The following is an 18971-nucleotide window of genomic DNA, read 5'->3' as shown; positions in this document are numbered from 1 at the left end:
TTGATTGAGACAGCACTTAAAGCATGCTAGACACAAATCTGGGAAACCCCCCAACACCATAATGTTATCAAAAAAACATTTTATTTGCCTTTTTATAGAGTCTCATTTCCGCATTTCTAAAAAGCGTTGCCCCTGAAAGCACACAGAGGCTCCTGTGTATTGGTCTGTTTCCCCATTAGGCTTTATAGAGAGCCATATGCACTTTTATGGGAAGGTTAATGGTTTTTAAAGACCCCAGCGCAGGTCTAAATCCACAGCATTAAACCCAAGAATGGCAACCTGGGATATGCACACAGGTCACATGACCATATTTAAGAGTGAAGTAGCATATACTATACTAACTAACTACCAACCTCCCCACCCCCCCGTAACTCCACTAGGAAGGATGCTGGGATGTGAGGTGGAAAAAAAAGACAAAACCTGTCAACGTTTACAGTCTTAAAAGCCTAATGAGCGGAAGTAACCATAGCAATTTGGTGAAAAGAACATCAAGGACTAGGGAGCAACTATTTAGGCAGCCTGTATTCATGCATAATTAGCTGTGAAAATGGCACTACAGGAGTCTGTTACTCCCTGTTCTTAATTAGTTTTTATCCTTAGTCTTGGATGAGAGGTAAACAAAGCCATCAGATTAAAACTTAGCTTTTCTTCCTAAGACAACAACACTGTCAAAGGAGGAGACATGCTGTTGCTACCCATAAACTGTGCACTATTGTCCCCTGGGGAATGAGTGGCAGTGTTCTCTATTGGTCTTAGTCACAGTATCAGGAAGCCTGAAGCTCCGCTTAGTGCCAGAATGCCGTTTGTCATAGCAAGATGCTCATTCTTCAAAGTAGACCATGTAATTATATTGGAACATAGACAACTAGATATTGAAGGACATCATTGTTAAGTGTTCCAACAAATAACTCTTCACCTAACAAGTAAAATCATCCCTTGGTGTATGCCTCAGTCTGATTCTGCACATACCGAATGCATGACTGCATTGGTTTGAATATCGACTTATGGTGTAGTGTCACATCTCTCTGCCTATACGTTCCTGTCTCCCTACCAGTTAGTGAGTTATATCACTAGTGATCAATTGGAGATTGATTGCTCAGGAGCTCCTATGAGGATATAAATATTGAAAAATAGAAATGTCACATAAAAGTGAAATATTTCTTTAAGTTCAAAGTGGACTTAATAAACTGATTTAATAAACACAATCTGGAATACATCAACATGCATAGTGATATTCTCTCAATGATGACAAAACAACCGAAAAAAAAGTCTTGATGATGGTGGTGATTTTGGAGAGATTTTTCTCTCAATATCCAGGACAACTCAGCCATTTCAAACCTTAAAATTTAGTGTTACAGAGACAGGGATACTGGAGGAGGCACTGTAGAGGATATGAATTGACTGAAGTACTATTTTATTATAGGGAGTTTGAAAGCAATTATATCCCTCATATAATATAGCAAATGAATAGCAGGGTAGGGACATTGGAAAAATCTGTTGAGTCAATGTTTTGACATGTTAAATTAAAAATTCTATTTGTGCAAGGGATTTCTATTTTAAAATCGCACAGTAGTCATGTAACCAGGGTAGGAAATTAATACCAGCTGCCAGCCAGAAACTGGCAATTTTTTCACTGTGGTAATTTTGTTTAATCTAAACAAGGTAATAAAACATCTAGATTGTAGGTAAAATAATAAAAGTGGCTGGAGAATTATGAGTTTTGGGATTTACCAACCACTGTGTGCTGTTGAGTAAAATTTACAATTCAAAATGAAGCCACATAAAAAATACTAAAAGTGCTTTGGCAGAGGTGTTGGTAGTAGTGACGATGCTCTGTGTGTGTGTGTGTGTGTGCGCGTGTGCGTGTGTGTGTGTGTGTGTGTGTGTGGATGCGTCACTGCTGGGTGATGAGCCCTTTATAATGACAGCTTTCATTAAGCCAGGCTTGTTCATGGACAGATGGGAGCTGTGTGTGAAAGGAAGGCAGGACTGCATTAGGGCTGCTGCCACCTTCCACTTCAAACCTGACCTTCCAGTGGTCCCACTTCATCCGCCACCCACCAGCCCCCTCCTGATGCATCACTGTCATTCTCGGGCTTAGACACGCCTTGCTGCCCCCCTCCTATCTCGGCCAAATCACCAGCCCGCCACACAGGCTGTAGCCGCTCCTGCACCCCATTACTCTAAAGGCCTCTCTCTCTCTCCTCTTATTTTCCTTCAACCATTTCTGGGTGAGACCACCACACTCCCTTTCTGCAAGTGTTTACCCAACCAGTCACGATGCCATATCCCCCCTTCTAGTTTCCTGGTGATGAATGACCGTTGGCCGTCTCACTGACAGCCAGGCAGCTGATGCCACATAATTACAGTATCACCGTTTAGGCAAAATTACCAAATTACACCAGTCCTCAGGAGGCCCAGAAGACTGACAGGCGAGCCAACAAAAGAAACACAAATATCTATGAAAAGAGGGGAACATAGAGGACTACTTGGGCCTCTATAGCGGAGCAGTGAAATTAGGTTTGCTCTCTGCCTTGAGAGAGCACACCCATTACAGCCAATGAGAAGCCAGAGAGAGCGCTGATTAGTCTGTAGAAGCACAGGCAGTTTTTCTCTCATAAATAATGCTAAAAAACATCTGGCCTCTCCTTGATATCCGATCTTCCTTTTCATACTCAATTTATTCAATCATTAATTCATCTCGGAATTTTGGAGAGTATGATCACAAACAGCTTAATATTTCATCCTAACAGCAAGGTCTGACCATTATTTTTTGAATGCATCAAAGGTTTATCACTTTTCTAAAAAAGTTTGTTTTAGAGATTTTGGGTACCTTTCCTTGATTCTAAAGTTTCTAATGATTACTTGTCCTAATGCTCTGTTAAGTAATTTCATTAACAAAAACAACATCATCAAGAACAACAAAACTATGACTACTACTGCCACTATTGTTCTACTACTATTGTGCTGTATTACTACTACTACTTCTACTTCTACTTGTAATAATAAAAATAATAACAATAATAATAAGCAGACAGATAAACTGAGGTCCCAGACAAAAACAATAAAAACAATAAAAACCTGTCTGAGAGAGTTGGAGGCAGACCCACTCTGGTAAATGGAGTATGCATGAAGTGATGAAGTGACATTTATGATGTGTGTGCCAACAGTGAGCAGCAGTGTGTTGCAGACTAGATGTTGACTTAGCACTGTGAGAGTGTGGCTGAGGCTGCGATGGCCACCGGGGTTGAGTTGAGCCCTGCTAATTTATCTCCTGCAACAAAGGATTTCTTTCACTCTAGCCTTGAATCAAAAATTTAAAAAACACCTTGTTACAATCACAAGACACTATGTGATTGTAACAAGGTGTTTTTTAAATTTTTGATTTGATCCATTATGTAGACATACAGTACAGTCTGCTCTGCTGCTGTGATAATTCTGCATTTTACCCTTTTCATCTGTGAAAAGCAAGGCTAACAAAGTTAACACTATATTGCTATTGTTGTGTGAGAACCTCATATCTCCAAGTTTTCATGTTTTAACTTCAAGTTGAAGGATTGAGAAAATTCTACGACCCCTTAGACGTATGAAATCCTTTAAAAACTAATTGGATAAGCTCAAAAATGCCTGGTGGGTCAATCTGAAAACAAGGCTGTTTTTATAGCTCCTGAAATGTTGACATTTGGGAGATACAAGGTTTTTACCCGCCAGTGACTATATGCTACTCAGACTGAATAAAAAGGCATGAGAAGAAAATTGGTTTAGTACCTAAATGGAGATAGTCTCTGCATCTTTCTTCTCACCCAGCTGAATCACTGCTCTTTCAATGTCCTTTTCAAGCCATGAGGTTGACTCTGATTAGGCTTTGGTTAGGCTTCTATTGCTAATACTGAAGCACCCATGAAAATGCATAAAAACACAATAAAGTGCAAACTTGCAGCAACATAGCGCCACCTTCTCGCCACAGCAGCAGCACAGCACGCCTACACCGCTCCACGCAAACAACAAGTTGTACGCAAATTAACAAATTACAGGCTGTCCGATGGCCCTCTGCAAGTGTCAACCCTGCTGTATGTGATGGGGCGGAGACCGCTTTGATAAACAAGCTCGGCAGAATGATAATGTTCTAGGGGTAATTTAATCAGAATGAGCTATGTGTCACTTACTAATAGTGGGTACTTTGCTGTGATTTATTTGTGTTTGCAGAGTGGAGAGAGACGAACAGACGGCGTGGTCTCTCAGATTAAATAGGGCATGGGAAAGATTCCACACACTATCAGGGAGAAGAATTTATCACAGCCTGATGATTAGTATTATTAGCACAGGTGCAGTTACAGTAAACACCAGAGACTTGACGTTTGGTACCGAGTAGAGGGGGGGCAGTCGACGGAGCAGGAGGAGAGCTAACCTGGTCTTGAAAACACGGCAAGCAGAGGAATGTGGCAAAAGCAGGCTTTCTTCCACTATTTCTAGTTGTATACCAATTTACAACACGTAGCTATAGGCAGCGTATGGATTTGCTGGTTACAGGAAGCCAGGAAGCCTGTGCGTCGGCCGCGAGAAAGAGAAAGCCGAGGCGTGTTGTTCTTGAGAAGCTTGAGTGCACATTAGAGAAGTGCTGAGAAGTGCCTGGTCATTGCAGAGACAGAGGGACAGGCTGAGCGTGCTCAAAACTGTTAGCAACCAGTTTTAGATTAGAGAGTAATCAAAGGTCTGCCAGCGTATCGATGCTGCATGGATAAGGCTGTGTCTCCACACTATCAGAGTGGGCTGGGTGGAGGCAATACTGCAACAGCTGAAATCTATAAACTTACAACTGATAAGCCAGAGCAAAGCGGTTTCATGTGAATCACAATGAGCACTGCTTTCCTATTTCTGGTGGGAAAAATACCAAGCAAACTATTTTCACTGTTCAGTGAGATTAGACACAATTACTAGAAAAAGATGAATGATTGAGTCGATACATGTTATAGAAATAGGCCCATGCATTCATATGAAACAGTTTATTGCCAAAGTTGAAGCTCGAGAGACCACTCAGAAAGTTTCACGTATAATTAACAAAGACAAAAATGGAAAGAGGCCATTCTCATGACAGCAGCATGATAAAATGAAATGTTGGCCCTTGTTGCTTGTATCCAAATAAAATTCATTATTTAAAACATATACTTCGAGCTAAAGGAATAATGGGGGGGAAAGAAGCAAAACAATAAACAGCAGAAGCGTTTTGAACTGTCAATCTAAACTAGCCCTAGGGAGGAAAACAAAACTGGGTAAAAGATTTCAGATGAAATTGGAGAGTGAAAACACCCCCCGTCTATCTAAACGTTCCTCTGGGACATTAACTTTCTCAAGCAGACCTCTAGTTTGAACTCTAAATACCTTATAGGTCTACTGTGACAGCTAGGGCTGAAATGTGCAAGTGCAGATTAACCCACAAGGTCCTTGCTAAGTGTTGATAGGGTGGACCGGCATTTAAGATTCAGACGGCTCTATTGTGTTGTTAAGTCACTGCAGTTGATCCTAAGATGTGTCTCTGCAACTGAATGAAGATCACACCTTATCACACGCAGCAAACAGAGTGTTTCATGTAAACAAGATCAAGGAGCATGAAATGGAGTTGGTTATTGTTCAGTCACAATACTGGATAATGTGATAATAAATTATAAAAATACACAATACTATATAGGCAAGCACTGCCAACACTTCAATTTTATTTATAGGATAATAGATGTGTAATATGCCAAAGTATGCAAGAATATTCATCAAATTATTTCATATTGTATGAAGGTTGAATAATTTATTAAAGATTTTGATGTTTGTTATTCGACTTCAACATTTAATGACCACGTTCACAAAACATTTTCAAGTAATTACTTGCACCACGAGATGGTGTATTAATATTTCACCACACGTTTTGCAAACAATCTTTTTTTCATCTGACTATAACTTGAATACATAGTGACAGACCAAGAGACAAAGGTCCCAGCTTACCAACATTGCACTGCATGCACAAACTGTGCAGTTCTTTCCATCGCATTCACTAAAAAATCGATGCAAATCAAGTGGTGGCACAAACATGCCCCTCCAAAACAACACTGCTCCGTCACTAGTTGTTAGTATACTGTGCTCACTTCGTCTTTAAAGGCGAGGTGGCGTAGGTTCAATGCTGGGTTAACTGTCATCCAACAATATCCAGGTTTCAAATGAATTATTCAACAAAGGTATGTTGACATTCAGAAAGATTGTGTGAAAAAAAGCCTCCCATGGTTTCTTTCCATTCCGTTTTATTTTCATAAAAGTGTTGGATATAATGATATCACACTATCAACAGCCTGTGCGCCTTCCACTTTCCCTGTTTGTGTAATGCCTTCTAAGGCCTGGCCAGCAAAGCCAAATGGAAATAGTGCCATAAATAACGTCGTAATAAAATATTTTGGTCTCGCGGATAGAATGTGTGAAGCCGTAGTTAGGAGGCAGGAACGGCAGCATGTTCGGCAGTTCTGGGAGACAGTCATCCCAAGGTCCGCTTGGCTTAATCACTTTTGATGGCTAAAACGACATTTGATTAGTTGTATACCATCATATGAGAGTTTAATAGATGATTTTGCGGCACGTCACTGGCCATCCTGTTACCAGAAACTGCACTGCCAATGTTCTTTACAACCTTGGCACATGTCTTGAATACTGAGTTGTAGGCAAATTATTTGGAGTGAGCAGCCTGTGGCAAATGTTCACAGGTGAATTAATGATGTCTGTATCTACAAAGAAACAAAAATCAGTATAATGAGTACCATTATAAAGATGCCAGCAGTTGGCGCGGCATAAGACAACGCAGGCGGTAAACAGACAGGTATATGGGCAGAAGACAGCCTCTGAAATTTGGAAGAGAAATATTCTTGGACGGAAAACGTACCTGCCTTAACACCTACGACTGAGTCAGGCAGCAAGATGGCATTCGGAATTGCCAAACTGAGTACATTGCACAAAGTTTTCTCTCTTATTGCCACCTTTCAAAGGATCTTATTTTGAGAGCTGAACTGGACCCAACATCTAATTTGCATGGCCTTGCCTATGGCCTTGCCGTATTCACTGTGTTTTCCACTCATTGTGCATGTTTTGGTGAACAAAACCCCTCTAACCCAGCACTCTAATTTGGTCATTTTTGAGGCATAGTGCAGACTTAACATGGAATGCTTGTAATGCACCATTCAATGACAGTGTCGCAACATATTCTCAAGTCGCGTATTCATAAATATGTGGCTTGGCTTGTAACGCTTAACGTCGCATTTTCAGTTGATCATTAATCTATGAACAGATGAGTAACTTGTCTAACATGAGGGCAAATAGACAATTTCCCTGTCAGATTGATGTAACAGACACAGTTTTTTTTGGAGTCTTTCCGCTATGGTAGGTGGGTAATTACTGTCATTGATTAATAATCCTTGGCCAGCCCATAATAATCAGTCCCACATGTGCTTGGCCCTCTTAAAGGAAAGGCTCGTTTGCCACTGGGATTCACAGCCTAAACTGCTTATTGGGATGTAATGGAGAGCAATTTTCTTGTCTTGAGAGAAAAAAAAGGCTCAAATGGAGGGGGTTAAGACTGGTCATTTTCCATTGCCTCAGCACATCAGATCTCCAAACAAGGAGAACTCTATGATTTCGGATCAACTTCCCCCAAGCAAAGGGGGCTCTTCTCCCTGTGGGCATTAAGCATCTGTCCAGAACACGAGGAAGCATTTTATTTCTTTACCAGTTATTGACTATTACATTTAAATTCCAATTTCTCCATTTCATCAAAAATTAACAAAATTGACCTGCATAAGCCTTTTACAAATGAAATACAATACACCATGGGTGATATTATCTCCTAATAACAGTTAAGACTGAAAAACATTGCAAGATCAAGATAAATGGCCAAGTTCATAGTATGATGGATGGCTTATTGCCATTGAATTGTTGGCAAAGGCATGAGACAGTACTGCTGGGTGCATTGTATGACGCCAAAGCCTAAAACCCTAAAAACTCAATTAGAGGCAAAGTGATCCACAGTTTGTTCTGCTTTAGTCAAGGTCTAGACTTACTTATTTCCAATTATATGCAGTGCAATGGATTCCAGAAAGGGTGTCCCCAAAGAAGAGTGCAACCCTCTGAGAGATTTATGTGTTTATAGGAAATTGGGGAAAGCAGCCTAATGTTCTGGCAAAATGGGAAAGAGAAAGCCCACATTGGAAATATTGGGCTTTGCCAAGATGTAAATGGTAAATGGTCCATCTGTCTGTGTTCTACTCACTCTTGGAAGAGTAGAGAAGCCACCATCTGTAGACATACGTCAGCAGAAGCAACTTCGCATGTGTGTGTGTGTGTGTGCGTGTGTGCGTGTGAGAGAGAGAGAGAGAGTGTGTGTGTGTGTGTGTGTACGTACACGCCCGCAAACATGCATCCATTCAATTTTGCAGATAGACATAAATCAAAATATTATATTAATACATTGGCCCCTATTTTTAAAGCAAGCATAGGAATCACAATGTAAATTTGGCATTTATCAATTTGAACTTCTACTAGTAATATGAACATTCACATTCAAATTAGATTTTTTCTTTTTTTCTTTTCCGCAAGGAACCTCACGACTAATCCAAAAGTGTGTGTTCAGTTGGCCGGGGTGGACAGGCATGTTAGAGAAACACTACTTGTAGAAGACAGAATCAGTCCACGTACATTATTTATCTCACAAATTGAAGCCTGACACTTCAGTCTCTGACAGTATTATTTGACAGTTTAAAAGCCATTGCGTTTGACGTCTCACAGCCTACAGAGATTAATCTATAAATGCACTGACAGGGTTGCCTAATGCTTTATTTTCCAAACAACAAGTATGACCATAATATAATTTCATTTAGCTCACTGTCTTTCGAAAAGAGAAGATGATGAGAAGTGAAAAGTGACTCCACAAACTCTCGCTGAAGCTCGCATCTAGACTGATTTTCTCTAAAAAATTAGACATGCGTCCTGTGCAATTCATTGGAAGGCACCGGCAAATGAAAGTGTGTTAGTCAAATGCCTCTAGAGTCTCTACAGTCTCTAGAGTCAAAGTGTGTCTTTCACAATGGATTGGCCTCATATTGATTGGCAGGAACATTTCATAGATCAAATGAGAGTTTCTTAAGTTTCTTACAATCACTGTTTAGGTGTAGAAAAGCTGCAATGCACATCATGATTGCTTAATATAAAGGCTTTTGACCTTATGGCACAACTGTACTATGGCCAGCCCAGGCAACAAGTTTCAATTACCACCTCTTTCAATAATCAAGACAATCCATCAACTCTGAATAATAAAATGAGGCTTTTGGTAGAAATTAGACTTTTGCTGCAGTTAAACATTTGATTGATACAAGTATTAAAACTATTTCAATCATTTTACTTATTTTGCTTTAGCCAAAGAATAGGCCATTGTTGTTATTATTATTGCTATTATGTTAAAGTTTATTTATGTATTTATTTTATGGCCATTACGGACATTTTGGAGGGGGGGGGGGGATTAATGTCTGATGCTGTTTGTATTGATTGCCTTGTATCTTTTTTTGTGGGAAAAAAAGAAAAACTCAATAAATATATTGTTTAAAAAAAAAAAAGAATAGGCCATTAATTTAAGATTAACTTTCAATTCATCAATCAGATATTGCCATTGCATTGCAAGCTTTTACCCATTCTTGTTACGCCAACATGTTACATCACAGAATTTAGGGAAATGTCTCGTTTGTTTACTTTGTTCGTTGCAAGTGGGTGGACAGACTATTATTTGGGATTTCTTGAATTGAATGACTAGAATGTTTGCAGTTTGCAGTCAAGGCAGCTTTATAATGCGTGTGTAGGTGGAACAAATAAGTCGCTGACGGAAATTAATGGAAAAAGAACAAAATCCAAACATCGGATAGACTTTGGGAAGGAGTGAGAGCTCTTGTCAAAGCTGAACGCTCACAAAGGAAAGTCAAACGGCTGTCAATTTCCAAGAGCAGACAAGAGGGACAATAGTGATGATGACAGTGATCGGAGTTAGAAGATAAGAAGATGAAACGGGCTGTGCGGAAAGATAGCCCTAATATGAAGTAGCATCACGTTCGAAAAAGAACTGACTGCTCATAGTAAGGAACTACACATTCTATAATGAGTTATCAACACAGAGAGGGTTTTCTGCCCAGAGATAATTATAATAACAGTACCCAGTGGCAGTGAGATTGCTCCCAGGTGACATTGCAGGTTATTAAATTGTCATGGTGCACCCTGTTTTGGTATTGCAGACACTTGAACCGGCTGCTCACTAGACTGCCTCACAGTTTATCTGCTGCGTTTGTTTGACATCTTTACGACAGACCGTGTTAACACAACCTCATTTCATCTTTAATGTCTTCTTTTGGGTGTCTCATGGAAATTCTTCAGGGATAGGTTAGGACTGCTGGGACATTTGTCTTGACAGAATTGTACCAAAGGACATTTTTTTCCCATTGTATCACTTTTTTCCCCTTCAAGCTTTGCTAGGGAAGATGCTTGCGACAGACATAAAGAGTGACAGATGCATTACTAATAATTACCAACAGACATTAGCTAGGAAATTCCATCTTTGTCTTAGAAAGCTCTTGGAATTGGACAAGAGGTGATACAATACACACACAGACCGACACACACACACACACACAGAAAACTTTCTCGGAATAGATTACACAACATTACATCCTTGTTAGAGATAAAAACAAAGAAACCGCTGCATTCCCTCTGATAATTTATGGCATGGCAGTATGAGTTATGTGATCTGTTAATAGAATAAATCAGGGATGAAATATCAATCAAATTAAGCAACTAATAGTTCCCTTAATGTCTTTGTTTGTGTGCAGATGGCACCCCCAGCTAGCCGTACAACAAGCACCCATCATATTAATTATCTTCCAAATAACAAGTCCCTATTTATCAGAGATGACTGTTCAAAACTAATAAACTATGATTAAAATGTTTTTTATTTTTTTTATTTTGGGAGAGTGGGCATTAAAAGCATGCCACTGAGTTGTCTGGTAGAAAACTGCTGCCCCCAGTTATTATGCGCAGGTATGTGTATACTCAAGTGTGTGTGTGTGTGTGTGTGTGTGTGTGTGTGTGTGTGTGTGTGTGTGTGTGTGTTTTCGAGTTTAAATTACAATACAACCTTGTTTATCCAAAACTTAATTGAAATAGAGGTCGTTCAGGGAATTGAAGAGTTTGTAACACTGAAACTTTTAGGAATGCCAGACTAAGTCGTATTCAAAATATTAAGCATGAGTGCACCTGAATCCTCTGTAAAATCTAAGAGGCAGTTTAAGTGCTGTATGTTGCAAGCACAATCCAACAACTGAGTAAAACATGTTTCCACTGGCGCTGATTTTCCACACCAGTTCAGTGCCTGCACTGAACTGGTGTGGCAGCCCGAGGTTTGAATAAATGAGGCCCGAGGTTTGAATAAATGAGGCTCCTTTATAAAAAACAATATGGATTCATCCTGGGTTGATATAACCTTTTCATATTTACCAGTAAGCATCTTAATATTCAATCACTGGCAGGCGACGCGGCTCTCAGCGGCAGCGGCTTTGATTAGAGACGCTAGTATTCCTGTAAGGCATCAGTGAACGCATTGTGTAGGGCTCACTGGTTCTTACAGCACAACATCACACAATAATAATTACAGGTACTCACATCTTGCAGGGAGATCATAGCCGCAGGTGATCTTGGCTTTGCCAGTTTCACAGCCATTTAGTGAGTGGCACTCATCGTACAGACAGGACCCTGCCGCTTTGTGTATGCAGCCATCAACTGAAACAGAAACAGAAAACACAAAGGTAAGGCCTACCTGAGGAGAAACATACAAGAGCAGACATGAGACATACCTCAAACCAGCGGGGTTAAGAGAGAGTGTGCGCTTTATTATTTCAAAACAAACAGCCATTTGCAGGAAGCGGGCCAAGAATCAGACGCTGGACTGAACATTATGGTCATGGGTTTGATTCTGGCTGCTAAAACTGTAAGCTCTCAAATTAAGACCATTCTCCAGCTCTGTATCTCCTCTCTAGCGGGTGAGATTGGTCTGCAGATAGCGGAGATAGTGCGCTGCGCTTGTTGCTGGTAAATATTGACGAGCCTGGGAGAGAAATTAGCTGGGCTAGGATCTAATAACGCCTCCACACACAGTGAAAATGAGACGGTTCTTCCTGTAATCCCTCTCTGCTGTCAGCGGCGATGTACAGTCAGATCATTAACTGTATTTTCTGCCCTGTGGTGGGAATGTTATATCTATCCTGTTCTCTGTGGTGAGCCTGTTACGATGTGGATCTGTGTTCTGATTCTGTCGCGCTCCCTGTTGATGTGTGTCCTGGTTCTACCGAGACCCCGGGCCCCCGCCCCCCTAAGGTTTTAATTTTACCGGGTTAAGGCCGCGATAGACTTGATTGATGGCACGTCTTACACAAGAAGGCAGAGAGATAGAAATCCACATTATCCGTCTCTGAAAGCCTGACACCCCTCCAAGAGCATGTTATCAATCACAGCGAAACATCATAAAATCCTCCTCAAGTTGTCCTGTAAAAATCCTCACAAGCCATTAGAGGATAACAGAGCCAGGAGGAGGAATAGCAGCAGTTGGACAAACAGGGATATCTTTTCTTTGGTTTCTCATTGTAAAGATGTCAGCAATAGAGAGAATAGGTCTCTCATGCGAGTTTTATCCATCAAAAAGTAAAATGATGGAGAGTAAAGAAAGCAAGCCGGTAGGATAGCCAATGATTACTTTAAAAGAACTGATGGGATGAAATAACCTGAAATTATATTTACGATCAAAGACAGGACATGACTTGAAACACTGTCTTCATCTGTCATGTAACAGTCATTCACATGTAGTTTGAAGAAAAACAGACTGAAATGAGGCTGAGGAGTAGTCATAGGCTATCTACAAAATGTACTTTGCTTCGCTGTACTGGAAACATCCTCTGCCCACAGACAAAAGATCTTTTGACGGGGGCTTTTCTGAGCTCCTTTCAATTTCTCAGGGATGAGTCAAAGACAACAGCTGGGTGGAAGATTTTCTAGCTCTATCAATCATCTTTAATGGAGTGAGGGACAGCTAGCTGACAGAGACGAATCCTGATGGCTTTCTGAAAAAGTAACATGAGTCTGACAGTGATGAGGATATGAGGGGAGATGGCTCTGGTTGCAATGAAAGCTACTTAACATAACAAAATGTGGATGTAGGCTATAGGTTGGACATTTTTACAATATCTACTGTGCAAACTATATTGTCCATGATAATGAGCCACGCTTATTTGCATCATAATTGCTTCTTAACATCAAGCAAACATTAAGCGTTAAATGCAAATGTTAATCTGCAATATGCTTAACTCAAAGATCTGTGAGTCCTCCAAGGAAAAAAAAAATGTTTTTCCCACTGTGTTATGTTACAGTGCTCAATTGATTAGGTTCAAGCACTTGAAATGTATTCACCCTGATGTTGCACCTGTATCATAGCAGTGACAAGGCAGTCGAAGAGATTTTGCTTTTCTTATCTCTCAAAACTTCCAGACAGGCCTCATATTCAGTGTTTTGTTACTGAGCTGAATTGATTAGACTTTCCCCCATGTCTCAGTCTTACTACAGTTTAATGACAAGTTATGTGAATTTCCAATGTGATGGAACTATTTCAATTAACACCTCTCGTTTTATTTTCAATACTTCCCTTTCTTTTCTTTGATGGACTGTTTTTTTTGTTGTTTTTTTAATAACATCTATAAGCAGCTTCTTTCTTCTAAATGGATACACAACATTTTGGCTACTAAATCCAAATTTGGAGCAAGTGAGCTCAGTAAGAAAAAATGAGGCATTGAAAATTGCGCATCACATGACCTCTATGATGCAGATGGAAGGTGGGACATTTTCAAGTGAAAGGATGCATAAATCCTCACTCCTGTCATCGACTCATCTATGCTTGTTGAACTGGCCAACTGAAGTCACCTTCTGAATTGACCAAGCTGGTGACCTGTCATTCAGGTCGGTGAACACATGCAAATGAACGTGCGTATCGTCCCTGTGACGCACTATGCTAAAACAAATTGTCTTTCACAAGGTTTAATGAGGTAGGACATTAATTGAGCTTGTAGACTGGCCAATACACATGGCATCTCTTTAGGTATGATGTAAATGAATTGAGCCGTTGCTTGGAAAAATTCCTTGGTACATCTTTAAATCAAGCGGGACAGACAGTTTCTTGGACAGCGGGAAAGTCTACTCTGCACTCCCTCAGAACAGGTGTGGAGTGAACTATGTAATCCACAGCCTCGTAAAGCCAGCCAGGTTATGGAAAATTAAATAATGCACTCGTCCAGCTTTCCTGCTTCCCACTGGAGCCCTTCCTCCCCAGACACTTCCTCTCATCACTATCAAGTGTGGCTGATCCGTTACCTATGAGCACCTTGGGAACCCAGCGAGTAAAAGCATATGAGGTTCTGTGTTTCATCTCACCGGTCGGAGAATGAGATTGTAGATGATAGTTCACCATTTCAGCGTTCCTCACGTTCACGGTTGCATAAGCTACAGTGAGTGTGAACCTCTTACTCTGAAGTTCCTGGGTTTGTTTGTTACTGTGCATCCAGTATCAGAGAGAGTCCCTACAGCCTGGAAGTTTGTCCACACTGCCCGTAAATGGAGAAGAAAATGCCGACCTGATTTGGCTGATTGCCACGATCTTGGATGTCACCGCCACAGATTAAATTTACCCGCTTTACTTAGACCTCTTCACGGAATGGGTGGAGTACCACAGATGCATCCTGGATATTTTGTGTGTATTTCTGTGTGTGTGTGTGTGTGTGTGTGTGTGTGTGCGAGAGAGAGAGAGAGGGAGAGAGAGAGAGAGGTTTCCAAATGTGTTTTCTAATTTCAAATTTGATTGCAAATTGGGTTGTAAAGCTTGGTGAGATGAACGCACTTCACTAGATGTGGGGTAAAACTTGACGGTGAATACATTTTTCCACTTCCATTATTTAGACAACTAAAAGCAGATCTGAGTTTTCATAAGTGGAGATATGACCCAGATGCAATTCTGCCGTCAATTTATTTTCTCATTTAAGTGGGATTTCAGCATTATTCCCTGCAGATTCCTGTAGAATGGATGCCTGCAACATTACAAAGACAGCCTCAGATCCTCATTAACTAAGTGTGGCATTTACATTCACCTCAGCGAGGAGGCCAGGCCAGCTCACTATCCTGTTGTTCACAAAGAAACATCAAGGCTTCCACAGTCAAAAGCAACAACTGTGAATGATGGTCGAATATTAAAAATGTGTTCTTTTATTTTACAAATCCCATTAGTAATTCTGAGTAATATTATTACACATAAATATAATTAAATTATGAGGTGAAAATGATTAAACTGAAACTGCAGTTACACAGTCTAGCCAGTGTTGTGAGTCTGTCCCAATTTTGATGACTCGTGACTCAACTCGGACTTGAATATTGATGACTCGGACTCAGACTCCAACTTCACCTTAGATCATCACCTTAGACATAGGCTACACATCTTTTCAGTGCTACTCTAAATTTGTACCTGATCATCTGGTTGGTTAACAATATAAGTTTACATGTAAACTTAGGCTATGAAAATGTATCTTACAACATGACCACTGATAGGATGATGGATGAAGATGGCTCCACCACATATTGTGAACTTTGTTTCCATGGATGTTACGTTAACTGGCGCAAAAGGTAGTGCCAAATGTAAAATATGTAAAGACAATCAAGGACTAGGAGTAGGGCAACCTCAAATTTCAACTGGCATCTGTCTAGGATGCAGCCTGAAAGGTTTTTACTTTGAGGTTTGAACTAGCAAGCGTATTCGTATCGTATTAATATCACATTAGCTGACTAACGGGCTAACATTAACTAGATATCTAGCAGATTAGGTCACAGATATTAGCTGGTTACTCGAACACAAGACTTGGGACTTGATTTGGAATCAAGTTTCAATCAAGGTTTGGTGACTCGACTGCAACACTGCCTCATAGTAAGTAGATATGAGGTTTTTAATGAAGCTTTGTCATCATCTATAGTCCCATGTGTTTGAGCCATTAGCCCACGTTTCCAATCTATTACACTTACACAATATCACAGAAACTGTGCTCACCCTGATGTTGCACCTGTACCACAGCAGCACAAAGGCAGTCAAAGTGATTTCCCCTCTCTTCTCTCCCAAAGCTTCCAGACTGAATCATATGCTTGGTAGAAGCCCTAAAATGAACATCTACTAGATTATGCGATGCACAAACAGTGGTGCCCGGTGCTATATTTCAACCCCCTGTTAAGACCTCTTTAGGGAGGACATTTCATTTAACAGGCTTAATATTCAGGCTGCAGCATCTGCTGCTGTCCACCCCACTACTGGGCTTCCTCAGCCCCTGTTGAAATATAACAGTTAATACCTCATCTATCTCTCCTTGCAGCCTGCCACTGCTTTAGGCTGGGTCTATGTGGGACAAAACATTTATTCATCTTCTCTGAGTGTCTTGCTCAGAGAAAGCTTCCCCCAACAGCCACTCCACCAAGTCTGCACCGCTAATGAAGATAACTTTGAGCTGTGGCTGGACGGCATCCCTCTGAACTCATACTGGGAACAAGGAGTGAGAGAGCGAGAGACGGAGAGAGAGAGAGAGAGAGATTGAGAGAGACAAAGGAGAGGGAGCGAGTGTGTGCGAGTGTGTGCGAGTGTGTGCGAGTGTGTGCGAGTGTGTGCGTGTGTGTGCGTCCGTGTATGTGCATGCGTGTCAGTCTGGAGCAGTCTGAATTAGTTACTCAGCTGTAACCTTGGCTCTGCCATTGTTGAAGACACCTCTGGCTCGTCCTCTCAGGGCTTCGTTCCCACATGCATTAAGGGACTCAGCAAAGCCCTGCTTACTCTCCCTGGGCTTCTCCCAGGCAGCCTGAAAACCAAGGGCTTTCAATCGCTCCCTCAGACACAATGAATACCTGCTCTGCTCTCATTACAATACCCTGCTTTTCAGAAATAGTGTCAGCTGCAATTTTCTCTCCTAATTATTTTCCGCTCCTCTGAGGGTTAGGTTCAGGACTGGAGCCAGAGGAGGCAGCACAGGGTGGGCAGGAAGGAGGGGGGAGGGTGGGAGGGGGGGGTGGGGGGGTGGGGGATGAGCTGGATTCTACCTGCCAGGATATGGGGGAGTCTGAATATCAGTACATAATCTAACAGAGGGGAATACATAGATGTCAGTGTCAGGGTAGGCCCACACTTCACCCCCTTGTCCGTGTGGGCATTACTTGCCAGCCCATTGAGACATTTGACACTTGCGGCCGATACGTAGGCAGAACTGAACTTTACCAATACTCTCTCACACTGAGAGTCACAGTTTGCACACAAAACCGAAAGCATTCCTCAAAGTATTAAGCCACATATTCCCCCTCACCTATTTTTTGTGGTATCCATGGCAACAGCATATTCCCTCTCTCTCCACAGCACTTTCAGAGCTGGATACTGATCCGAGCCCCTCCCCAATTCCACCTCTGTGATTTACGACACCATTTTCTACTCAACTAATTTCACTGAAGGAGATAATGACATGGATTAGTTCCTAATCAAGTGCCAATCAGAGATCCTGGCTGAACTAAATGTCAGGTAGAAGCTGTTCCAGCCATTGTGGTTATACTCCCTGGTGATATTGGATTATGTATCCTAATCACAGCAATTTCAGCAGCAACAAGAGCCAGGGATCACTCTCTACTGTAACCAAGTTCCCAGGAAAGGGATAATAATCTCAATTCTACCTATAATACCTAGCTAAACTGGGGATTTAGACTATTAGAATGCCAGGCAGATAGTCACAGATGTTACTCTCCAAAGTGACATAAAATACCTTGAGCTTACACAACTTACAATTCCCCTGACACTGCTATGTAAGCAGGAAAGAGAATAAATGACACACCAATCACATGTTCTACAGCAATGTAGTAGAAACCCTGTTGTTATTATTGTTAGGTTTCACCTTAAATTGACAAATATGTCAGCAAAGATTGGTAGCATTTTCTCTGAAATGGCATAAAGAAACTAGGTTACGTGTAAAGAAATGTTGAGTGGCAGCTTTGACTCGGGTGTGACATGGGCCACATCAAAAACAGGGCAGCACTCGCCTAGAAAAAACAGGCTTGTGACTGGAAGGTTGCCAGTGTGAATATCCTGATCAGCTGAGAAAAATCTGAGAAGCAAACATTAACACTCTCCTCTCCCTCAACACTTCTACTAAGGCGCCCTTAAGCAAGACACTTAACCTCCAGTTGCTCCAGTAGAGCTGCTCAGTGGTTGTACTGGGAAGCTCCCAGGCGTGAATGTGTGTAACTTTATGAATGCAAAGCAGGTCATTGCTGAAGAATGAGAATGTGTGCTTTAAATAAAGGTTAAAGAAAAAAAAAGTGGTATTATCCAATGACCTAAAAGTCTCAAAGCAAGTCATTTCAATTAAGGTGCAATTAACCCTCAAATGAAAGACAAATGAAAAAACAAACAAAAACAAACAAAAAAATAACATAATTTTATTTGAACCTAGACAATATCATTCTGTGTTTGTTGAATAGACAATTGCCGCTTTTCCACCGCATGGTACCGGCTCAACTCGCCTCGACTCGCCTCGACTCGACTCGCTTTTGGTAGTACCACTTGGTTTTCCACTGCAGATAGTACCCCCTCAATGTCATTTCAATTAAGGTGCAATTAACCCTATCAGGCAAATGAAAAAACAAACAAAAACAAACAAAAAAATAACATATTTTTATTTGAACCTAGACAATATCATCCTGTGTTTGTTGAATAGACGATGATACACACTGAAGCACTATCAGACCCGAACTGTTGAGAAGCAGTAAGCCTTGTTAGATAATTGGACTGTGGGTTCAAGTCCATCTCATAA

The 18971-nt window shown here is 41.0% G+C and overlaps 1 protein-coding gene across 2 annotated transcripts in view; it reads right to left on the bottom strand.

The window, feature by feature from the left end:
* The window catches only part of macrod2 (mono-ADP ribosylhydrolase 2), a 399869-nt gene that overhangs the window by 222328 nt on the left and 158570 nt on the right, over nucleotides 1-18971 (bottom strand). For both annotated transcript variants that reach the window (XM_071897955.2, XM_071897956.2), the window contains exon 5: nucleotides 11719-11835. In XM_071897955.2, the coding sequence (XP_071754056.1) occupies nucleotides 11719-11835 (117 nt within the window). The remainder of the gene's footprint in view (nucleotides 1-11718; nucleotides 11836-18971) is intronic.

Source organism: Centroberyx gerrardi, chromosome 15, assembly GCF_048128805.1.
Source record: "Centroberyx gerrardi isolate f3 chromosome 15, fCenGer3.hap1.cur.20231027, whole genome shotgun sequence".
In the NCBI taxonomy this organism is placed as follows: Eukaryota; Metazoa; Chordata; class Actinopteri; order Beryciformes; family Berycidae; genus Centroberyx; species Centroberyx gerrardi.
The sequence above is the reverse complement of the archived record's forward strand: the minus strand, read 5'-3'. Positions and strand labels throughout refer to the sequence as shown.